The sequence below is a fragment of the Corvus brachyrhynchos genome, unplaced genomic scaffold (assembly GCF_000691975.1).
Source record: "Corvus brachyrhynchos isolate BGI_N302 unplaced genomic scaffold, ASM69197v1 scaffold56, whole genome shotgun sequence".
Lineage (NCBI taxonomy): Eukaryota > Metazoa > Chordata > Aves > Passeriformes > Corvidae > Corvus > Corvus brachyrhynchos.
This window is the reverse complement of record NW_008238664.1, coordinates 3,239,541-3,262,352: the sequence shown is the minus strand read 5'-3', so window position 1 is coordinate 3,262,352 and position 22,812 is coordinate 3,239,541. Positions and strand designations below refer to the sequence as shown.

The following is a 22,812-nucleotide window of genomic DNA, read 5'->3' as shown; positions in this document are numbered from 1 at the left end:
GGAAAGAGTTGGACATGGTGCTTCTGCCAGCAGCTGTTGCTCTGCTGGGTTTTTTTTGATAAAGTGGTCAGTGAAGCAGCCAACAAATGAAGCTGGGCCCTTCTTTCCCACCTGTAGCTGGGCTGGAAGCTGGGCTAGCAGGGATAGATGATTCATTGGCTAGCTGTGCTTTGGGAAATCCCACATTTGTGCTCAGCCCAAAAGAGCAGGGCACTTAGAGCCACCATTCCCCTGCTGCTGCAGGTGTGAGCAAGTCCCTGACAGAGTCGTGCAGGGGGTGGTGGGAGGCAGAGCCTGGGGTGGAAGGAGAAGGACTGTGGCGTCTGCTGTCCCTCTGCAGCCAGTCCCCTCTGTGGATGCTGCCATCCAAGCCAGCACCTCACCTGTCTCCCTGTCACTGCACCCACACCAGCCCCAGCAGGGTTGGGGGCTGTAGGTTAAAAAGCTGTTCTGGAAAAAATATGCTTCCTCGCTTCTTTTTTGACTCCAGCAGACATCTGGCTTGCAGTGTTCAGGAAGGATTACTCAGCGTTTCCATCCTGACTCAGCCAGACTTTTCCTGTCTTGCTTTTGTCTTTTAAAGCAACAGTGCATGCTGGCAAAAAGCTGACACGTTCCATTCTTACCCCCATGCCACTGCAGACAACTTGCTTACTTTTCTGTAAGGTAAAATAAATGTATCAGGATGTCTGAATCTTCAAAGCAAGTGTGACAACGCCCCAAACATCTCCTGGGAGTGCAGAGTCCACGTGTAGAGCAGCGAGTGGCATGGCCAGTCCCTCCTGGAAACACTGATACCAGTTTGCTACAGAGATGGCCCCAAAATGAATGTTTCCCTCTGGCATAATTCCTTAATGCTCTCATTTTCTGTCATTTTCAGTGAGTCCTATTCTGACAGGGGAAGCTGGAGCACAAATTGAACCTCTAGTTCTAGTGGAGGGATGTAGGAAACATATGAGAATTACATGAGAATAAGAATTATATTATGAGAGTAATATTCATTTTGTGAAATCATATGAAAATAATCCAATCCTCAAGCCCTGCCCCTCCTTTCACCTGCAGCCCTGGCAATGCACCCAGTTCTTCCCCAAGGATTTTCTGGGTGCTTTCAAGCCAATGACTTTGTCCCCAGCCTGCCTGCCTGCCTTCTTCCAAGTAGCTGCATGCTTGGAGGCCATATAAAGGATGTATCCCAAAGTCCTTCTCTTTTTCATCCAGGATTGTGGTAGGTTTGAATGAGACTGGGGGGAAGAAAAAGAGAGTCTAGTCATGTTGCTACCATTCCAGGTAGGTTTTCTGGCTTGTAACCATACTGCCCCAGGACATGGAGCAGTACCTCCTCTGGATCCTGGGGCTTTACCTTCCCCATGGCAGGTCACAAGAGATGCAGCTCACCTCTGCCAGGAGATTTGCAAAGGTGCAGACAAGCAAGCCATGCCCCATAAGTGATTTATGCTGTCTGATCTCCCGCTGATTTGGGTTTCTTGGGATGGGGCGGCTGTGAGACTGAGCCTAGCTCTCTGGAAAGGCCCAAATGCCCTGCAGCAAGATGGAACGAGAACTGAAAGTGGGGTGTCATCATCTTTGCAGTTGCTGGCCTGGAGCATTTCTGGTCCCATCCAGTGTTCTGCAGCAAGGACTTGAATTGCTTCTGCTGTGCTGTTGCTTTGTGGTAGGGGGAAGGTCAGTGACACCGAGTGAGCCAATGTGCCAGCAGGGATTTGTGAGGGCCATCTCTTCCTCAAAGAGAACTTTGGATGTTGACACTTGAGAGCGGTGAACGAGGAAGGAGATGTGTGCTTTTAGTGGAAGGAACAAACTAGCTCCCAGAGCAGAGCGGGCCATGGGAAATCAGAGGCCAGCTGCATCCAGATCACTAGGAAATTTTGCTTGAATATCACTGAAGTATCAGAGCTGTGGTCTCCACCGTGCCTGCCAGAGGCCCTGTTGTCTCCTGCTCTTCCATCGATCTCTGGCTGGGTGGTGCCAGAGCTACGCACTGTGAGGACACCAGCAAAACTGCCCAGGGGATTTCTAGCAAAGATGAATAAAGTAGCCTCAGGCAAGAAGATATTTGCAAAAGTTCCTGCTGGGCTTAAAAGCCTGTCTGCACATCCCAGCCCCTGAGAAAATGCTTAGTCATGAGATGGGAGATGAATGGTTAAAAACAACAGAAAGTTATTGAGGGGTCAGTGTTTCCATGTGGAACAGGAAAGTGGGGAATTTTCCCCTCTTTGTACATTAGCAGCCTATTTTGCCAGTAGATTTATGGCCAGAAGTATCTAGTTACACAGGCAGTCACGGGATGCAAAGTCAGCTCTCCTGAGTCCCTTGTGGGTAGCACTGTTCCGCGCTGGGCTCTGGCAGGCTCAGCTCAGCTCAGCTTGGCTTGGCTTGCGTGGGGAAAACCAGCCACAGCCAGCTCAGAGGGAATGATGGGCTCTCTCAAACCATGACACAGCAAAACGCAGCTGCCTGGTTTGCACTCGGAAAGCTGACTCAGTAACCAGGATTTGCTGTGTAATGGTAGGGGAAAAAGGAGTTACGATAACTGCTTAAAGTTACTTGCTCTAGGAAGGAGTTCATGCTGGAATTTACAGGGATATCCTGTGTGTTAATCTGTGTTTACCAAAGGGACATTACCTCTCCCAGCCCTGCCTTGGCAGAACTGACTGTGCTCACTGCTCTCTCAGCATCCAAAAATCCCAGTCTCGATCAACGATACGGGTGGAAAAAAAGGAGGTCAAGAGTCCAATGCACTGGAAATCCCTATTGGGAGCTCAGGCACTGCAGCTGTTCATGGGGCTGGCACTGCTGGTACCTTTGGAGGGTTGGATAGCCAGGCATGGCTGTGCTAGGCAAACCCCACACACAGGAACCCCAGAAAATGGTGTGGTGGGAGATGGAGGCACAGGCAGATTTCTCAGGATAAATGAACCAGCATGACAAAAATAGGAAATGCATATTACAATACATATTTTCATAGATGTATGGGTATATATAGCACAGAGCTATGGGCAAGGAGAGAGCCTGGGCTGTCTGGAAACAGAGCGGGGAGAAGGAGGGAGAACAGCGCAAGCACCCTGAAAGGCATATGCCTGACCAGAGTCAGGCAGCGACCTAAAGCACACAGCGGGTCTCCATGTTATGGGTACACTGGGGTGAAGTTTTGGGGGAGGGTGAGTAGAGCCCACCACATTTCTTAGAGTCTTGGTAGCCATGGGAATCAATCCTGTGTCCAGCTAGGAGCTGCTTTGGCAGCCAAATGGAGGTGTGGGAGGGAGTGGGGCAGAGTTAGCAAATAAAAATCCCATTTTGTGAAAGTGTTTCACCCGGTGCTGCTCCCTCTTTTGTTTCAGTGCTACAACCGTGGAAAACAAAGTGTGCCCTGACTGCGAGACAGAACAAACCGTGAAACTTTGGATTTGACAAACAACACGTATTCAACAAGGAGGACCTTGTACCACACTGCTCACGCCTCAGGAGAAGGAGGAACTGGAAGCCAAGTTTTGCATAGAAAACGAGACCCAAGTCCCCCCTCCCCGCCAAGGTTTCCAAACGACCTCTGCGTGGTTCCCTGCTCCAGGCTATAGGAGAAATGCTGGGCCGAAGGAAGGGGCTGTTTCTGGAGATTTCTCCAGCTGTCCGGAGCAGCGGGACCAGGGCCAGGAGCAGCAGCTGCAATCTCCGCGCTGCCATAAAGAGCCTCCCGTGGCGCCTGCTCCGCCGTGACTCAGCAAAGCGCCCCTCGCGCAGCCTTTACTCAGCAATCGCCCGGCCTGACCCTGACTCAGCAGGACGCCCACGCTGGGAAAAGGCTGACTCAGCACTAGCGAGAGGCGGCTGCGGGTTTTGGGGCTCGTGGGAGAGGGGGGGAGCCCTGGTGGAACGTGCGGCATCGCTCACAGCCACAAAATGTTCCCCTTTCAGCTGTCCTTCCCAGAGCCAGACCGGGTGAGGCAGGAAGGGTTGGAAAAGCTGGTGTCCCAAGGTGGGGAAGCTGCACACTCTGACCTGGAGACGTGGAGGATGCTGTGGCCATCTGCTCTGGGACCGGGACAGTCCGTGCTCCATGCGGGGGGAGTCAAGGCATGGGAACACTCAGGGGCCGGATGGGCACCCAGCTTTCACTTGTGCTGGAGGAAAATAGCCAACTAAGGAACCATGTGTGGGAACGAAGCCATTTTAGAGACAGGCATTTAGGATGTGCCAAATTTAAGTGACTTGCTCAAGGCCACGTAAGGTGTCTGTGGCATGGCCTGTGCCCTCTCCTTCGCTCATTACCAAGGATCGCTCCAGGGCAAGCAGGCAGGACCTCCTGTACCCCACCGAGCTGCTGTCTTTTGAGAGGATGACAGGTACATGCTGACGAGGAGAAATAAGCCAAAGAAGGGTTAGAAAGGGCAGATATTTCTTCAAAGTCCTTAGTTTATGGCACAGTGGGCTCAGCACTGGAGAGCCCTGTGCACGATGGAGCATACGGACTGCAGCCCCCACGGCAAGAGAGCCAGAACATCCCCGTTTTTGGGGGGATGCATTCCCTAGAATCCCAGGCACCGACGAATCAGGGCTTTGGGCTCAGCCCTTCTCCTAAGCAGTGCTGGGCACAGTAGGACCTCAAGCCCGTGGCGGCAGCTCTTTGGCTAAATAATCATTAACAAGGCGACGTGGGATTTGAATTGTAGTGTTCAGCTGCTGGGTGTGGTCTGGCAGAGGCGGAGAGGGACCAAAGGTGCTCGGCAAATGGTGAGACTGAAGGTGCCTGGTATGGGGCGAGCCACCACCTGACTGCCCTGCTGGACTTGATGGTTCATGGTGTGACAAAACATGTCCCTGCCCAGGGGCAGCAGGGCACTGCTGGCAGATCACCCACTGGCTTTTCTTCTTTTCTTTTCTTTTTTTTTTTTTTTTTTTCCTTTTTGGACTCAGGCTGCAAAACAGCTCAGAGAAATTGGCACCTCTCTCTCTCTCTGAAACTGATCTGGTATTTAAGCTTTTTTTTTTTTTGGGTCAAGCAGCTAAAAATACCACTGAAGTGCCTTGCAGCAACTTTTCTAAACACAGATTCTCCTACCACTCTGTGCTGGTGAAAGAGACCCCCTTAAAACCACAGGAAAGCTGTGTCCTTGCCTCATCCTGCTGCGAGATTTGCTTCATGCCTGATCCACGCTTTGCTGCCGAGATTGGCTAGGAAAACAAGTGCCTGGATACAGGCACATGTAGCTTTCCTGTGCTGGGAGGGAATTCCTGATCCCCCCGAGAAAATCCCTGCTGCATCCCCCCTCTCCCTGGCAGCCTCCCTGCCGGGACTGAGCCCCCAGCCTCACTGTTGCACAGTGTAGCACCCCTGCATACCCCGTCCAAGGACTCCTGGCAAGGGCCAACGTCCAGCCCTGCAGGAAGGCTGCTGGAGGCAGCACTGCAGCAAACTTGTACTCATGGAGAGCCATCCTGTCAATGACCATCTCTGTTCCCTTGATCCTAAGCACTGGGGCAGGCACTTTTCTTCTCATTTGTTTATACATTTTCCTATCCTCCCTCCCTCCCTCTTTTTTTTTTTTTTTTCTTTTGGCCTCTTCATCTCTTCTTGTGCTTCCGTTTGTTTATGCCACCTACACAGATAAAAATGAGTTACCTACAGAAACGTTGTCCTTCCTCACAACCCACCTCTCTGCTGCCCACTGGGTTCCCACCATACCCTTCCCAGCATCTTCATCCACTCTTAGCAGCACCAACAGTAATCTGAAGGAAAGGGGAAGTGGCTTTATTCTCATTTTGTGAAGGGAGGGAGAATTTGGTTATTCAAAATAAGCTTTGAGGAAGTTTTGACATGGCAAAGCAATATGAAAGTCCTGTGGAATGGAGAACAGCCCTCCCAGTGTACTGGCTTTGGACATTTCTGTGCTGACTTTGTGAGACAATACTGTGGGAAGTCAAGACATATTTTTGTTACCTCCCTTTAGAAAAATTCATGTACTATTTGGAGGTTAGTGGTTGGTAAAAGAGAAACATGTAATTTTTTGCCTCTATGAATGTGATGCTGGCACGCCAAGTATCACGCTACCCAAATATCATGGAAATTCTCATTAACTTTTAGCATATATTTCGTTTTTAGAGATGTGGAGCAACTCTGACCCAGTACAAGGAAGTTATGTCTTTCTTCATCTGGCATAGCAACAGCTGTTCTGGGTCATGCAAAATATCTGTCCAGGTCAAGATCCTGTTCCCAGTGTGGCTATTAATGGATGCTTAGGCAGATTACAAGCACCCCTTCCCGTCCTCCGTGCAGTCACAACACGTGGATGCATGTTCTGGAGTGGTAGTTGTGCGAGTCTGCACAGGGCTGATGGTTGCAGTGAAATACTAGAATAAGGAAAAACTTTTGTTTTGTTTCTGTCCCCCGGGGCGGCAGAGCCTGCTAAGCAGGTCACTGCCAAGGGAGGGGCTGTCTCTGCAATGGGGAAGCCCGAGCTGGGTGTGCGAGGGACCACAGCCATCTGGTGGTCAGAGCGAGCAGGCAGCGCTGTTCTTTCTTCAACAACGTCAGAAAACTTTTAAAAAGGGAAAGGCATTTAAAATAATTCCTTGCAGTGCTCTTTTTTTTTTTTTTGCAATCATGAAGCAGTTTGTGCCAATGCAAAGTGCCCAACCTCTATTTGAAATGATCTCTTGCAGAACTAGCAGGTTTTTTTTCCCTTCGCTTCTGAAAAGAAACCTTGCAAAATTATTCAAGCTATTATTGGTATAATCTATAACAGCACGACAGTACTAATTTGGAATCTTTCCATGCCTTCATCCCCATTCTTCATATTTTCAGTTACTTGAAAAAGAGATACATTTTCCCTGTCAGATAAATCTCAGTGAAAAGCACTGTGGGGAGGGGACAGGCTCACCCTGGGGGCCGCAAGCAGCACTCTGAATTTTCACCTGTTGGCCATCGATTCAAACTGACCTCACTTGGCAGAAACCAAAAACCCTTTCCATCTGTTTGCCCCTTGACGAAAATAGCAGCAACTCATTTCTCCTGCACTCAAGTCTTCCTTGGGGACAGTTCCCTCTTAGATTTGCCAGGTCCTGGGCCAGCTGTCTGGGGAATTAAAAACAAGGTGAGGGTGAAGACGGGGGCTTTATCCTGAGGTGGACTGAGGGCATCCCAGAGGCAGTAAGGAGGAGTTTGGACTCCCCATACTCAGGATATCCGTTCAGGGATGTCTTCATCTCTCCTTTTGGGAAAGTTGCAGGCAGTGCTCCGAGGTAGCTGGAGGCACTGAGAGCTTTCAGTGCCAGCTGAGGCATGAACCAGTGTTAAAGCATCACCAGTGTGAACAGCCTGGTACCCTGCAGAAACACTGACTGGGCACCAGAAGCCCTTCCTTCCCAGCTGAGCCAGGCAGCCTGAGGCCAGGCACTGGCTAGAGGGCTTGGGCCTTGCTTGCTCTGGAAGCCCTTCCAGCCTCACAGTTACAAAACTAGCCTGTATTCCATCATGAGCCAGTTCTTGCTTCCTCTCCTGCACGTGCTCCAGCAGGGGAACCTCAGCCACTTGGCCCTTTTGCCTTTCTTCGGATGACATTTTCGAATCTACTTAACCTCCTTTTAAGAATCCTTCCCACAGCTCCCACTCAGCTGGACACTAGAGAGGTAGCATAGGGACAACTGAGGATGTCCTGTGGATACCAGAGGGTCCTTTAGTAGCAACTGTATTTCTTGCATGTCTTTATAAGTGACTTACAGGCTGCAAGGTGGGTATTCAGATCTGGCCACAAGGCAGAGAGGGAAAGGAGAGGGGGTAGCTTGCCCTCTTGCTGTTTTGAGATGGGCTGTAATCACCTCCCCACAAGACTGTGGTAAAAAGCAGGGAGCACCTCCCTTGACTCCCAGCACCCTCAGCCCCCATGCTGTTCTCCTCTCAGCACCAGTGCCCTTGCCTTTTCATGGAGAGCAAATGTGGCTGCATGGTTTCATCCCTCTTCTCCCCACAGCATCCTCCCCTCCCCACACCAGCACTGACAGCACACACCGTATCTTCAAGGGAGACTCAAGTCTTTGCTCCTTTAATGTGCAGTAAAAAAAGACAACTCTCCCACGCTCAACAAGAAATCCCACGAGCAGAAGCCCTGAGCTTGGCACCCTTCTCCCTGGCTTTCATTTACAACTGGGCAGCGTGTGCAGTTTGCTCAGGAGGGTTTTTCTCCCCATGTGCAGAGGAGCTTCTGGCTGCTGCAGGGCTGCTTTGCTGGCATGAAATGACTGATGTCTCGCTTCCCCTCTGTGCTCATCAGCTGAACAAGCTTCTACAGCAACAGCACGTTCCCACATGCTGATGGAAGGGCCTCCTGCTTTAAGGGGACGCAGTTCTGTGACCCCAGTGCACACAGCCACCCTGAGGGAGTCTGTAGCATTGGCCTGGCTCAGAGAGACTTCCCACACCACGGCACAATGTGGTGGAAGGCATCAGTGGAAGTGAGAGAGGGAGGTAGGATCACATTGGGAGAAAAATATGATAATGGAGAATTAAATTAACTGCAAATAGTTTGCTGAAGGCACATCCTACCCCGTGGGAGACAGTCCCTTCAGCCTAGGGTACCACTTGCAGTCCTGGGTGCTGCCAAGGGCTTGGATGACTGGCTGTCATGCAATGGAAACATCTGAGCTGTGGGTAGGATTCTGAATAAACTGATAGGGAAAGGAAGGCGGGGAAGAGGAAGAGAAGGGGTTGAGTGGGAAGGTGTTGCATACCACAAGCACTTGTGAAAGAGAGATTAGAGCAACAGGGTTCCTCTACCGTTAGTGTTCCTCCTTGGCCACCAGTAATGCTTCACATCCCCGTGCTTTCCAGTCTAACACTGGCAGGCAGAGGGCTGGAGATACATTCTAGGAGAGGGGTGAGGAAAGAGGCAGGCAGGAATGATTTCAGCAGCAGACTGCAGCCTCTCCTGTTTCTTGGCCAAGATCTCTAACTACCTCATTGGAGACTAGGATGAAGGAGCTTCTTCCGGAGCTTCTGCTTTGTCCACACTGTACCATAAAAAGCCCACTGAACTCCCACATTCTCTAGCAGCTTTGAACCCCCCCCCTTCAGAAGTCTATTGTATGATATCCCTAAACACAACAAAGATTATCTGAAGTCTGAAAGCAGCTTAAAAATAAAAATAACTCAAAGGTGAAACAGGAAGAGAATGGAGGAAGGGGACAGAGTCCTTCCTCTGCTGGCCCCTGGTTGGAGGCAAGCAAAACAGCACACACAGCCTCTTGCTCCACAGCACACCGGTCCATAGCATTCACAAGGCAAACATAGCATCATCTTCCTTTGCTTGCTTCCGATGATGGCTGGCAGCAGGAGGGGACACAGACGTCCCTGCCGAGGAGCTGGACAAAGTGGGGAGGCGGTCCGCAACTTTTGCTCGCTCTTCCAGAAATTTGTCAAACTCTGAGGGCAAGAGAAGAGCAGAGCATTAGCAAGGAGGGGGGTTTGTGGAAGAGCTAAGGTGCTGCCAGGAACAGTTAAAGAAGAGGGTTGGCTGGCACCAACCTTACCTTCACTGGTGACACCTTTTGCATCCTCTGATTCGCCCTAAAGAAGAAGGAGAAGGGCATGGTTAGAAGGAAGGTAGGTAAAGGCATCTCACAGATGTGATTCTTTGCACATGGAGAGACAGGATAGTGCTGCCTCCACTTCCACAGTACAGACACGTTAGAGGGACCCTGAGCCTCAGTTCATTAGCTGTGTCTCCCAGAAGGCTGATTGTACTGTTGTGGTATCCCAAAGCCTGTGTCCTTGCCTTTTCCTTTCATGATCCCTCCCAGCAGCCTGTGCCACACATTCAGCAATGCCAGCACTGTTACACACTGCCTGAAATCCAGCCCACAGACAACTCCAGCAGGACTGCTGGCTCCAGGAAAGCAGCTCCTCACTTACCACGTCAGTGGAGAGCCACTTTTCTATGTCTTCCATGAAATTGGCTTGAGGAACTGGTACCTGGGGCAGAAAAAAAGGGGTGATGAGGCCAAGAAAATAGAGGATGTTCCAGTAAATCCACTATGCAAAAAGAAAGCCCAACTCACAAGCTCACCCTCTTGCTCCACTGTTCTGTCAGCTCAGGCCCATCCAAATCCAGCCAGTGCCACTGCAAAGCTCTCCCAGCTACCGGTGCCATTGCTTACCTGCTTCCTCTGCCCCATCCATTCCCAGACACGCAGTTTCCAGGATACATGCCATTAAAAGCATCTGTGGTTTGGTGGTTGGCTTTGGGGTATTAGGACTGGACCAGACTTTGCTTTTTGGTGAGGACCCACTAGGTGAATATTGGCTGCTTGTGTTAGGCAGCCAGAGAACAAGAGACATGCATTTTTCTACACCTCCTCCCTTCTACAAACCAGTGACAATCTGATGTCAAAATCTGAAATGCTGAAGATATTAGAGGTGCCAGGTCTGGCAGCACAATAAAGGGGAAAGACACCTGCCAAGAACTGATTCCCTGGTAGGATCATGGACCACAGCAGGATTTGACATCACACTTTCAAACTACTGAAACAGACCCATCAAAGAGAAAGTAATCTACAGTTAAATTTTACTTCCAGTAGGGATGAGGCTAGCTCAGAAGAATTCATGTCCCTGATCAATTTAAACAGAAAAGAGACATATTCCTAGTGGACAGAGATAACCTTGAAAGAAACAAAATCAGATTCAAAACCCCAGATCCTTTTTTCCAGTCATGAGCTCCTGAACAAAGCTGAGCAAGAAGCAGCCCTTGCTAGAGGCTCCCCAAGCAGAAGCATGAGACAGTATTTGTGGGAACTTATTTATTAGTTTTCTAATATATATAGCTCCCTTGCCCTCAGGAAAACACTGAGACCAAGAAAAAGAGCAACGCCTTTGTACCAAAGACAGGCAGATTTTCCCAAACCAGGGAGCAAGCGCAGATAGTTATCACAGCTGGCAGATGGATGAATGGGAACAGAAGAGGATGAGTGAGATTAGGGAAGTTTCAAAGCAAACTGGCTTTGCCTACACAGAGAGGATCTCTCTGGGGTAGAAGTGCATTCAAGCCAACTGTACAGCATGTGGGGAAACTTCCTAGAGCAGACATCAGTCTGGGCAGTGCCCATTACAGGAAGACAGGCTAACAAGCTTCAGACCCAGGAGCTGTCAGAGCGTCTGTGTGCGTGTGGGAATGCAATTGCAGGAATCCCTGCTGCAAAAAGACCAAATTCAACCTCCTGAAAGCTCAGTCACTAGCTATAGGAAGAGGCCTTCAACAGGGTAAAGTCGGAACGCGTTTTCCTTCAAATGAGGCTCTTCATGCTAAGGAGGAGAGACTGCAAGGACAATGAATGGCAGCAGCTGCCCTCAGCAGCTGCCCTATTGCCTCTGCTTCAGACACCCATCCCAAAACAGGCCATCCTCTAGCTCAGAGTGGCACATGCTCTCTTGGCCTCAGAGCTCTTAGGATTTTTTCCTGCACAAATGTTTACTTGAGGAAGGACTGACACACTGCCTGTTTCCTTCCCAAACCTGGTCTCCACTACTGGCCCAGCCCAGGGCTGCTTAATTTCAGTTAGCAGTATCTGCTGATGTCTGCTGTGCATCCTCATGTGCTGTGCCAGTGACACTTCTGTGCCAGAGTCCCAGCCTCCTTCCTCCCTGCTGGTGCTCCACGACCTCAGATCTCACCATTCCTTGATGCATCATCCACTTTGTCAGCTGGGCTCCATCACTAGAGGCACCAGACTCCCCCTGAATGAGAGAGAGTCTGCATTGCAGTGTGAGGGAGAGGGGAGGCAGTGGGTTTGGGGTGGGGGAAAGAATATACTAGTACTGGTGGCCTACTTCTCTGATTGCTGAGAGAAGGCAACTGGACTTGGAAATTTGCTGAAGAGGAATAAAACATACATTTCCAGGTGGAAATTTCCCTGGGGAAGGACATCCTTCAGGCAACCCCAGACCTTCCATAGCTCCTCACCTCAGGGCTTTAAAGAATGAGGTATGTAGCCCAGCTAGGAAATGCAGGTTGGTGGAGAGTGGGAGTTACTTGACTTTTTCCAGACAGCACACTTACTGCCTTGGTGAGCCAGGAGGTTGCTCCCATTCCTGGTGATGTACTAAAAGCTGTGGCCACTTACCGCTCCTGTGTTCTGCTGCCGGGCATCCAGGGCACCAGCGAGGCCTTTGGTGGCTTGGGGGTCTTCATACTTTACCCTGGAAGCAAAAAGTGAGACAAAACACAGGCTGATGAGAGGCCTGAGAATGAAGAGCAGGAAAACTCCTAAACATAATATTCAGTTCTTCTGACTGCACAACTTTTCATGCCTCATCTTTCTGCTCCCAAGAGCATCTAGAAAGGTGTGCAAAGCCCTTATTAAAGGCATAGCCCACCACAAAACAGACTAATCTACTCACTGGAACAGCATTGTGGGATCCAACAGGACAGCCCTGGCACACTGACAGAAGAATGACAAGGACTCATATGAAAACTAAGACACAGACTTACAGCTAGGTGCATTAACCACAACACTTACCTTCTTTGGGGTGGACTATAAAGAGAGAAAACTAACACAGACTGACCAGAATATTACAGACATTTTAGAAAGGATTTGAGCAACAAGCCCCTACATACTCATCTATCTTCATAGACACAAACAGCTCAGAAACATCTCTTTAACTAATACCACTTGAGAAATGATGGTGGCAGAGGCTCACTGGCCTATTCTATATAGGTGGGACTGGATGATCAGAAGAGCCTCATGTTGCTTCCAGGCCTCCAAACGCACCATTCCACACGCAGACACGTCTCACCCATAATTTCCCTCATCCCATTCCTGTGCCCCCTCTAGACTGCTACTACACATGACAATGCCACACGTCACCATTTGATCCATGCTGAGTGGGGAAAGCTGTCCATGCTAGGAAAATGAAGCCTTTCACAGAAACTCTCCACAAGTTTCCTCTCCAGCTGCTCCCAGGCCCCTTTCCACAGATCCAGCAGAACATCAAGTGGAGCTGGTTTTGTTGGAGGCCAGGGGCTTGGGCCCCCGCCGCTCAAACTTCTCAAAGAAGTGCTCATCAGTGAAGGGGCCGCTGTGGACAATGGCATCCAGGATGAAGTACAGCGCTGCTATCATGCCACTGATGAGGAAGAATGGCAGGAAAGGCTTGAAGTGCCTCAAGCACTGCTTCACCGAGACACACATAAAGCATGGGGGGTCAGGAACAAACTCCAGAGGCTCTGCCAGCACGTCCTGTTCAGGAGCTGCAGGGCAATGAGTCTGTTCAAGTGCAGGGAGACACTGAGAGCAGACACTCGTGAGTGAAATGTGAAGCCTGAGCCACCAGAGGTTACCTGGCAGGAGTGCAAGTGCAGGCAGATGAAGGGCAGTGAGGAATAAATAGAAGATGCCTTGTTACTTGTGCAGAGATCATAAACCTCAGCCTGTTAAGGACTGCGCTACAGCAGAGAGGATACAATTCCACCTCTGTGCACATCTCCAGCACTGAGCACATACCAATGGCTCCAGTTTCAGCCCCAGATTGGGTGCTGTTGAGACAACTGTTTTTGTGCTGGACTGTCTCTGTCCTCAGGCAGCACAACCCACAGTAAAAGCGGTGGGGAAACCCAGGGACAAAACACATGAAGTCATGTGTAGGCCATGGGTTTCCCCACCATGTTTACCAGAAGCAGTCTGAGGCAGAGGAATGGAAGGAGATGTGGTTAAGAGACCTTAACTTGACATGTGTAAGAGACCTTAGCTTGCTACTGGCCAGCTGCAGAACAAGGCACTCCAGTGGCTGCAGGAAAGCAGGAGCACAGGTCTTGGAGGGCTGGAGGCAGTGATGTGCCCCTGGGCTCTACTGCTTGGTACTCAATGGAGAGCAGTGAATGGCACTGACAGGAAAAGCAGTGTGAGATCAGCCACAGTCTCTAAACCCAGGGGATCTGGTCAGCACAGCTCTTGTCAGCTCCTCCAGAACAAGGGTTCGGGAATCCACTCTGCAGTGGAGAAGACCTCTTCAGTTCATCCAGTTCTATGGAGACCCAACTCTTAGTGCTTTACACCAGGAGGTCTCAAACACACCATGGACGAAGAAACATCAGTCCCACTTGCCAACGGGGAAGCTGAGGCACAGAAGAGTGCCCTCTTGCAAGGCACAACTGACTGCACTCTTCCTGCACTCCAGCTCAATACTCTGTCTGTTAGGCTGAATCAGTACTCAGCAATTCCCAAATTCAACATTACCCCTGTCAGGGCACATGAGTTAAGAGGCAGACAAGAAGACTGAGACAGTCCCACTCCACACCTTCATCCCCAGACACTGAATCTTCCAGAACATGTGGCACTGCAATGCTCACATGCTCACTAATTCCTTCTCCCCATACCCAGGAGGACACTGTGAAGGGGAGATGTTGGCAGCAGGAAAAAGGACTGGGAGCACAGAGCTCATCCTACAAACACTGTGCATGTGAAGAGTGCATTTCTGTTGCATCCTCCTGTCTCCCAGGAAGTGCTGCTGGTTGGGGTCATGGCCCCATTTACCCTGAGCCCTCATCCTTTGCAAGAAGGCAGGACAGGACAGGACAGAGGGAGCTGCTCCACTCACCCTCTGCGCTGCTCAGCCAGCGAGCTGCCACGGGTCAGGGCAAACATGTCAAAGTCTTCTTCCAGCTTGCCAGAAGTGTCGAGGGAGTGCAGCCCTGCACTTACACTGCTTGAGCCTAGGTCTGTGGGAGAGAGAGCAGGGTCAGCAGGCAGCACAGAGCAGCAAACGGAGGACTGTAGGCTTGGAGAGTGCTGGATGGGAAGCTATCATCAGAATGGGCTAAACTGCTCTAGGTCCACTCCTCCATCCCACTCCTCAGCTGCAGCACAGTCTGTTCATGTGGGCAGTGTCGTGGGTGAAGTAACAGAAGCAGTTTCTTTGCCTACTCAGTAGATACTTTTGGCTCAGTTTCAGACAGCAGCAGCATCAATTTACTGATGCTGAAGGCTAGATGTTCCTGACCATCTTAGACAACTCTGGAGGGAATTGCTCCATAACCTGTGGAAGAAAATAACCTGTGCTTCTGGGCAAATGCCTCTGAGACAGATGAGTGGATTTTGTGACTCAGGCATCATCTGAAAAAAAGGTGACTTGAAAAATATCTTAGCTGGCTTGTCTGTAAAAACAGTCTTGTGCCAATTTTCTGCACCTGCATCCAGGCAGTGCTATGTAGGCTGTTGGTATATCTTGAAGAACCCCCAGGATCCCCCAGGCTTCTTGAGTAAACAACCTGTCAAATCCTGGGTCCTGAGCCCAAGATGCTCATGGCTGCCTTTGCAGCATAGCTTCAGCTGCTCTGCTTCTCCCAGACCTCAGTGGTCAGCCCGACACCACACAGCAAGAGAGGTAAGCAGGCAATGCTGCCAGGCATTGCAGAGAGAGCAACTTTATTCCCGATCCTTCTGGAAGGCAAGGTCCTTAGCCACACACTAATGCTGAGGTCCTTCTTAAGTCATGGCCACCTCCTGCACAATGTGAGGTGAGAACACCAAGACATATGCTTGAGTGCCCTGGGGCATATACAAGCTTCTTCATGAGTTTATTAGTTGAAAACACAGGGCATTTCTCTAGGTTACTCTATGAATCTGACTAAATAATTTTGGGAGATGATTCAAGGGCAGGAAAGGATTTTCAAAGCAGTACAGGAGAAAGACTGAGGGGAAAACCACATGGCAACATACTCATTCCAGCCAGCTGAGAGGAAAGGTTGCTGGTGACTTCAGGCTGTTTCAGTGCTGAAGGAGTACTGGGTGCCAGGTCAATCAAGCTGTTCTCTGCCTCATTTGGTGCCTTTGTAGGAAGAAAAAAGAAGATGGTGGAGAGTTTCTGAAGCTTGGACACCCTGACCCTACAATCCTAGCTCATTGATACTGGAGAGGAAAGCCCTTCTGCACTCATTAAAAGGTATCAGCTATGAAGAGGGAGAAGAGGGACAGTGACCAGAGAACTGGCTGGGAATAGTGTCCCAGGGCAGGATATGCCGTGGTAGCCAGCCTCCCAGCTCTGCTGGATGTCAATAAGTAGGGTAGATGCTGGTTCAGAGGACAGGGTAGTGCTCAGAGAAGGTTTATATGGGAATTGGAATCTCACTAATAAACATAACTGCTGCTCTGCTCTGCTCTTGCTCATTGGGCAGGGCGGGAGAGGCTTGCGGTGGGAACTGGGGTGTCCCACACACCAGGTGGTCTGGTGCAGCCTGGCTGGGACAGCAAAGCCCACCATTTCTAAGTGGGGCAGACTGAACCTCCCTCCAAGTCAGCAGGGCACTGCTGGACCTGCAGGATGTAAACCAAGCTGCACAGAGGGGCAGTTGCTCCGAGTTACCTTAACAGGCTGTCCTGTCCGAAGTCGCTCAAACCTGCAAGAAAGATGACAGGATGCATTTCAGTCGTGTGGGCTCATTCACCCACAGCCCAGGAGATTTCTTATAAGACTTGGCACAGTCTGCCGTTTTCTACCCACAAGGAAAGGGGAATCATGGCTCAGGGCCCAATTTCCCCTCAAGACACCCCAACAAGACCCAGAGAGTTGATGTCTCCTGAGAGGTGGTGTGAGAAAGCTTCTTAGGATCCTCCAGAGTTACTCCTAACCAACAGCTCTCCATACAGTTCATCTGGGGATGAACTCCCCAGACTTCATTCTAGCAAAGAGATGTGTTTGTTGAAACAGAAGGGAAAAAAAAAAGGAGTGCTGATCCCACACCTGGGCAATTTCTTTCTGTCCTGATGTGTTTGTTGAAACAGAAGGGAAAAAAAAAAAGGAGTGCTGATCCCATACCTGGGCAATTTCTTTCTGTCCCCATCTGCCTCAGAGCTAGAAAACCAGCTCTTTCCATGCAGTTGCCTCCTTCTTCTGGGTTATGCCACAGGCACATCTTTATATCCCGTCAGGAACTTACACAGCAGTTTTGAAGGGACAGGAATTAGTCAGCAAAAACTGAGAACAGGCTTTGTTCTCAAGGATGGATGATACAGACTGATATGTCTCAAGTATTATACTCATGGGCAGATCAAAAGGGTGGGCTAGGCAGCCTTCAAGGGCAGTGAACTCTTGAGGGAGAGCAGGGAAGAGAAGGGAGGAGAGAGGTACCTTTCATGGCGTAGAAACACGTTATTGAGGTTGTCATTGATGAGGAGCAGCTCCTCGGTGAGTTGCTCGTGGAGGACACGGGGAATCAGTTCCAGGACTCGCTGCTGCATGGCTCTGCATGTCCGATTCAGCTCCTGTTCAAAGCAGGGCAATTTACCACAAAGGTCACGCTTATGGCTGAGCACTCACAAATCTAGAAGTCTGTCTGGAACACAGACCCCAGAGGCTACTATCAGGGATCTATCAGGAACTGTTGATGAGCAACAAATATGGTGTGAGAGGTAAATTGAGTCTGAGCTTTACATGGAATAATTGTATGCTTTTAGTGTAACACATCACCCAGAAAGAAAGGCCCTTGGCAACTACAAATTCCCATGTGAGATGATTCCAGCCTCGGTAGTGCAATTTCCATCCACCATTGAAACTCTACCTTCCCTGTGTCTCCCTTATCCCTTCACTCCCTGATAAAGCCCCACACTAAACTGTCCAGTCCTTCCTCTGGCATGCATCGGGCCTCAGTCCATCCAGTCATTGTGCTTCATGTGCCAGCCCTCCACCCCTGCCGTGTGTTCCTTACTTGCAGCAGCTCCAGGTCAGAAGGCTCAGCCTGGGATGGCACCAGCTCCGTCAACATCTCCGACATAACCTTTGTGTTCCCATTCACCACTTCCAGTTCTCTGCGCAGCTTCCCGATCTGCAAAAGCAAAGCAAAGTGACAGCTCCACCAGGGAAGGTGGGGGACGCAGCTGAGGTAGCTCTGAATGGCAGGGAATGGCACCACATATGTAAGCATGTTCACAGAGCTGGAGGAACAGCCACTGGGGAGTTTGTTTGTCACCATTCATTTTAGCTCTCAGGAGCTCCCAACAGGAAACACCTTCGTTACTTACCATCAAATTCATTTGCTGGTAACAGATGCCAGGCCCTCACCTGGGATCTTTGGCCACTAGCCTTTGATTTTTAATAGCCAGCACAGGCTGCTGTTATGATTCAAATCTCTCCTCAGCTAACAGCCCCCGTGTGGTAGCCATTTAAATAGTTTAATTTCCAAAGTGGTGTACGAGAGGGGAAAAAAATTAATTCCCATTCAACAGGAGAGCCTCAGCTCAGTGTGCAGTTGAAGCTTTATTCGTCTGGTTTACAAGCTGCTAATGACCCTCTTTAGAACAGTTTCTACTCTCTGTTCTGCAAGGGAATGCAAAATACCGACAGCTGGAGGTTTGGTGCTGAACATGGTATCATATGAAGTCAGGGTGAGGAAGGAGAAAAGAGGATGGGGAAACAAGTGAGGAAGCCCTAGCCTTTGGAAACCACATAGCCAGACAGGGTTGATTCATATAAAGTAAGCAGTGAGGCAAGATAAACAAAGATGATAAAGAGGCATCATGTCTCAGCTCCCCACTTCCCTATAGCCAGGAGAACTTTCCTTTACCTGCAAGCAGCCCTGTCTTAGGAAAACATAACCACTCTATGGTTGCGGTATCCCAGTTCATCACTGTGACCAAAATGGAGCTCTGGGGAGCTCTCGAAGAACTGTGCTTTAGAGGAACAACTCCTTGAAGACAGAGGCCGGGGCAGGACCAGGACTGCAGTCCCAGAACAGTGTTTGTGAAATAGCCTCAAACACAGGCAGAGTCAGCAACATCCTGGGATTTGTGTCCAGCTCACCTGCTCTGGTGTGGGCGTGACGGGCGCGTCGCTGGATGTGCCTCTCCCGGGGGGCAGGGTGACAGGGTGGAGGATGGACTCCATCTGCTGAGGGGAGTTGACTGTGGGTGAGTTCTGTCCAGACTGAGAGTTGGAGCTATACACAGTCTGCAGACAAAAGTGGGGAAGGTGACAGAGAGAAGGAGATGTTAGACACTCACACTTGACAGGGCAGTGCAACTAGAGGAAAAATATTGATGGCAACTCCCCATCTGCTTTCAACAGCTCTTGGCTGTCCTGGAGCTTCTCACCACCCAAAAACCCTCTAAATGCAAGACAGAGTTCCTGAAATCCCCTCATTGCTCCAGAATGGCAGCTGCCCAACATTCTTCTCTTCAGCAATACTCCCATACCCTCTGTGGTGTGTGGATGGGTGACAGCATGTCCAGATCAGTCATGGGGAACTCCAGGCCCTTCCTTCTCAGGTCTTCATAGACAGCAACGACACCAGTCAAGTCCGGAGAGCTGCGGAAGGCATCTGCCCAGGACTGGGGAGAAGGAGACAGTACAGCCCATCACCACATACAACAACTTTCTGTACAGACACCCAAACACACACACTCTCTGGATGGGTGCAGATGCTCACACTTCTTGGCTCACCTGGATGAGGGTCAGCACCTTGTCATGCACTATGGCAGGTGGATTGTTCTTTGGCAGGATCGTTCTCACCAGGACACCTTCTACAAAGTCCTGGCTGGACACAAGGATGTGGAAGCGATGGCCGCAGTTCTTGACGCAGGTCTCCAGGACCTTCAAAGGCAATGAAACATTAGCCGTAGCCTTCTCTGCCCACATGTTAGACTTGTTGGCTTTAGGTACATGTGTCTGTTCAGCATGTGTGCTAAAAAGTACTTGTGTTCAGCACTCAGCTTTACAGCAGGGTATCACAGAGCAGAGAAAGAGCCCTGACCACTCACCGTCAAAGCCAGCATAACTTCATGGAAGTTCTTATTCCCTACAATTCTCTTCTTAATGGCTCGGAAGGCATCTTTGGGCCTGAAGGAGAAATAAGATGAAGGAAGATCATCAGAAAGTTGAGGCAAAGAAAAACAGCCACTGGTTTTGGATGCCTCATACTCAACAGGTATCCCTCACCATGTTTTCAGGATGGCTTGAAGCAGTGACTGGTAAAGCAGCGTCTGCTTGTAGTTCTGCAAGAGGAGTGGGGTTGGCTGATCATAGAACCATTTAGGTTGGAAAAGACCTTCTAAAGTCATCAAGTCCAACCATAAACCTAACACTGCAAAGTCCAGCACTAAACCATGTCCCCGAGTGCTGTTACTGAAGTTGGAGGCCTCTGCGCTGACATCTGAAACAGCTCAAGATGTTTAGGACACAAGAGAGAACAGAGGAAAAACAATGCTAGAAACACACTTGCTGGGGATAGAGCAAAATCCCATGGCAGAGAGACTGAAGAGGAGGAGATCACAGAAAAGCTTGGCATGGGTTAGAAACAGGAAGGAGAAGCAAGCTGTGGCAATTCCTGTGTTGCTCAAAGAGGAGATGTTTAACATTTCCCTGGAGACAAGGAGGCTCAAAAGCCGCAGGGGAGATGCAGTGGCAAAATCTTGCCTATATTGCAGGTGGGTATGAGAGCAACAGCATAGCAGGGCCTCATTAACCATTCTCAGAGGGGAGAAACATCATGGTCTCAGACCATTGTGGTCTTAAGAGGGCACAAATGAACCAACATGCTTTAGCAGAGCACAGGAAGAGAAGCTGAGCTAGAAGAGCAGCAGTGCTGGAGGAGAAAAGTGGGGTGGAGACACTGAGGCAGTGAGGAGGGCAGGAGTGTATTGGGCTATGGGGCAGCATGGTGTCAATGGATGGGCATTAGCAGGGCAATGGGAGAGCCTGTCAAGCTGTGTTATCAGGTGTCCAAATCTGAAACAAGTGGCCACAGCTCAGGCCTGAGAACTGTGAACAGCAACAGGTGTCTTTGCACCATGGGGATAGTGGAAAAGGAGCGGTGGCAGATCTGTAAGTAGAGATGTTTGACTTTGTTTCCATACAACTGTGAAGCTGAAAACTGGGCTTGCTAATCCTCTGTCAACATCACTGTGGGGTAGGACAGCAGGAGTGAGACCTACGTGTTTTATTCCATGTAGCACCTTCCTTTTTACATGCTGCTCTTGACATCTCCACTGTGAGAAGGAGCATTCTCCCCTGAATTCACTGGCAAATCCCCAGCTCCAGAGTTAACAAGTCTGGCAGATTGATGATTGATCTCCCTGCAGGGAGAGGGAGACAAGAGCTCCCCCCACCCACTTTGTGTGTGTTTGAGTGACTGTACATGAAAATACCAGAGAAGAAACCTAAGAAAGACTGGCACAGTGAGAGGACTGAATAGCAGCCTGAGATTTTCCCCTCTCCTCAGTCACCAGCCTTTAGATTTTTACATTCCCAGAGGAGAGAAAGAGAAGGGTAGGAAGAGAGAATAAATCAAAGTAGAAGAAATGCAAATATGCCTTTTGGAGTTGGGAGGCAGCCTGGCTTGAACAGAGGGTTGTCTGGGGACCCTGAAGGCCTGTTTCAATGGCTCCTAGCACTCACCAAGATTATAGACAAGCATCTAATATGTGCTCTGACAGCTTTGCTATGTCTCTAGGTCTCCTAGCAGAGCCTTGTCTCAGGGATTGTTGGGAAGCATAGCTTATTACCTCCACCAGTGCATGTTACCACTGCAGCCTAGGGATGTGGTGTTACAGGCAGTGCAGGGACCTGCCACTGGATATGGACCCTTGCCAGCTGCCTTACCCTTCTTCAGTCTCGTTAATGATGTCACAGATCTCCATGTTGAGAGCCCAGTCCTCACTCCGCAGGGACCCATCGGTAGCTCTCTCTGGAAAACAGAAACCAAGACAGGGTAAAGAGCAGCCCTGGCACTCTTAAGTTAACCTCTCACAAGACCCCAGACCCCAGCCTGTTTCTCCCTGGCTGCCACTACAACATGCAAGGAAGCTAATCCATATGCAAATTCCAGGTCACCAAGTGCTCCCCACTAGGTGTCACCACGGCAGAGGACATGGCTGGGATGGTGGGTGACCATGGCACCTGACAATACCGACGCACAAACACTCTGTGTGATCTCAGGTGTTCTGCACACGAAGCGAAGGGGCTCAGCACGACTTCAGCTCCAGAGCTGGGGAAAAGGGGGCTTATTTGCTTTGTTACTGCAAGGCCAGAAACTGTGAGTTCAGCCCACTCACGCTGATATGGATCTAATGCCAGTAGCACCAATTATTGATTTGTACCACATAAGGAAACAAAAGAATCAACTCCACTTTCTTCTGTACACCAGCTCTATAAAAATAAACAAGCAAACATAGAAAACTATAAGCAGAGCTTTCTCTTGTTCAACATTTACACCTCTCCCCTGAACTTCTGGCCTTTAGGGAGTGTGGGCAGAAGCAAACTGCAGGCTGAAGTTGAAGCAATATTGTTTCAGCTTTGATTGTGTCCCCTTTAATTAGGAATTCCTCAGTCAGCCTTGATGTTATTTATTCAAGGCAGAGATTTGGGAAATGAGCAGCTATTACTGGGAGCACCAGTGTCTCCACCCTGTAATCATCCATGTCTCAGTCCTAGCCATGCCACCGACTGATGCCTTCAGGGACACCACCAGTAGCTGGGGGAAAGAGAACTGCCAGCGGGGCCAGCAGGACCCAGGCACTCCCGAGACCACAGGGAAACACAGAGACACAGCAAATGGCAAGCAAAGGACAAAACCCATCATTTCCAGCTCTCTCATCCTACAAAACACTTGACTTAGCACTGGGGCAAGAGAATTAAAACTGGCCAGACCAGTTTAGCACTTACCAGGTGCTCTTCAGGAGAGCTCAGTCCCAGCGAGGTACTTATAGAAGTGCCTGCATTTTCAAAACTGCTGTCCCTGCAAAATCTGGGGCTGTCCCTTGCTGCTGTGGGTCCTCTACCACTTTTGAGAGGTCCTTCCTCTGCAGAGCTGCCTTTTTCTGCCT

The 22,812-nt window shown here is 49.9% G+C and overlaps 1 protein-coding gene across 2 annotated transcripts; it reads right to left on the bottom strand.

Moving 5' to 3' along the window:
• Positions 1-8,026: 8,026 nt before the first annotated feature.
• TOM1 (target of myb1 membrane trafficking protein) lies at positions 8,027-22,812 on the bottom strand. Of its 2 annotated transcripts, XM_008636397.2 has the most exons (16): positions 22,652-22,812; positions 21,590-21,674; positions 19,750-19,828; positions 19,433-19,582; positions 19,186-19,320; positions 18,794-18,940; positions 17,703-17,819; positions 17,126-17,259; positions 16,361-16,394; positions 15,718-15,826; positions 14,597-14,717; positions 12,124-12,199; positions 11,675-11,737; positions 9,920-9,979; positions 9,538-9,574; positions 8,027-9,430 (listed from the first exon to the last, which is right to left on the bottom strand). In XM_008636397.2, the coding sequence occupies exons 2-16, from the start codon at positions 21,625-21,627 to the stop codon at positions 9,282-9,284; spliced, it is 1,449 nt and encodes a 482-aa protein (XP_008634619.1). In that variant the 5' UTR covers positions 21,628-21,674; positions 22,652-22,812; the 3' UTR covers positions 8,027-9,281. The 2 variants fall into 2 exon arrangements, with proteins under 2 accessions (XP_008634619.1, XP_008634620.1); XM_008636398.2 differs by lacking the exon at positions 11,675-11,737 and having other exon boundaries at positions 22,652-22,808.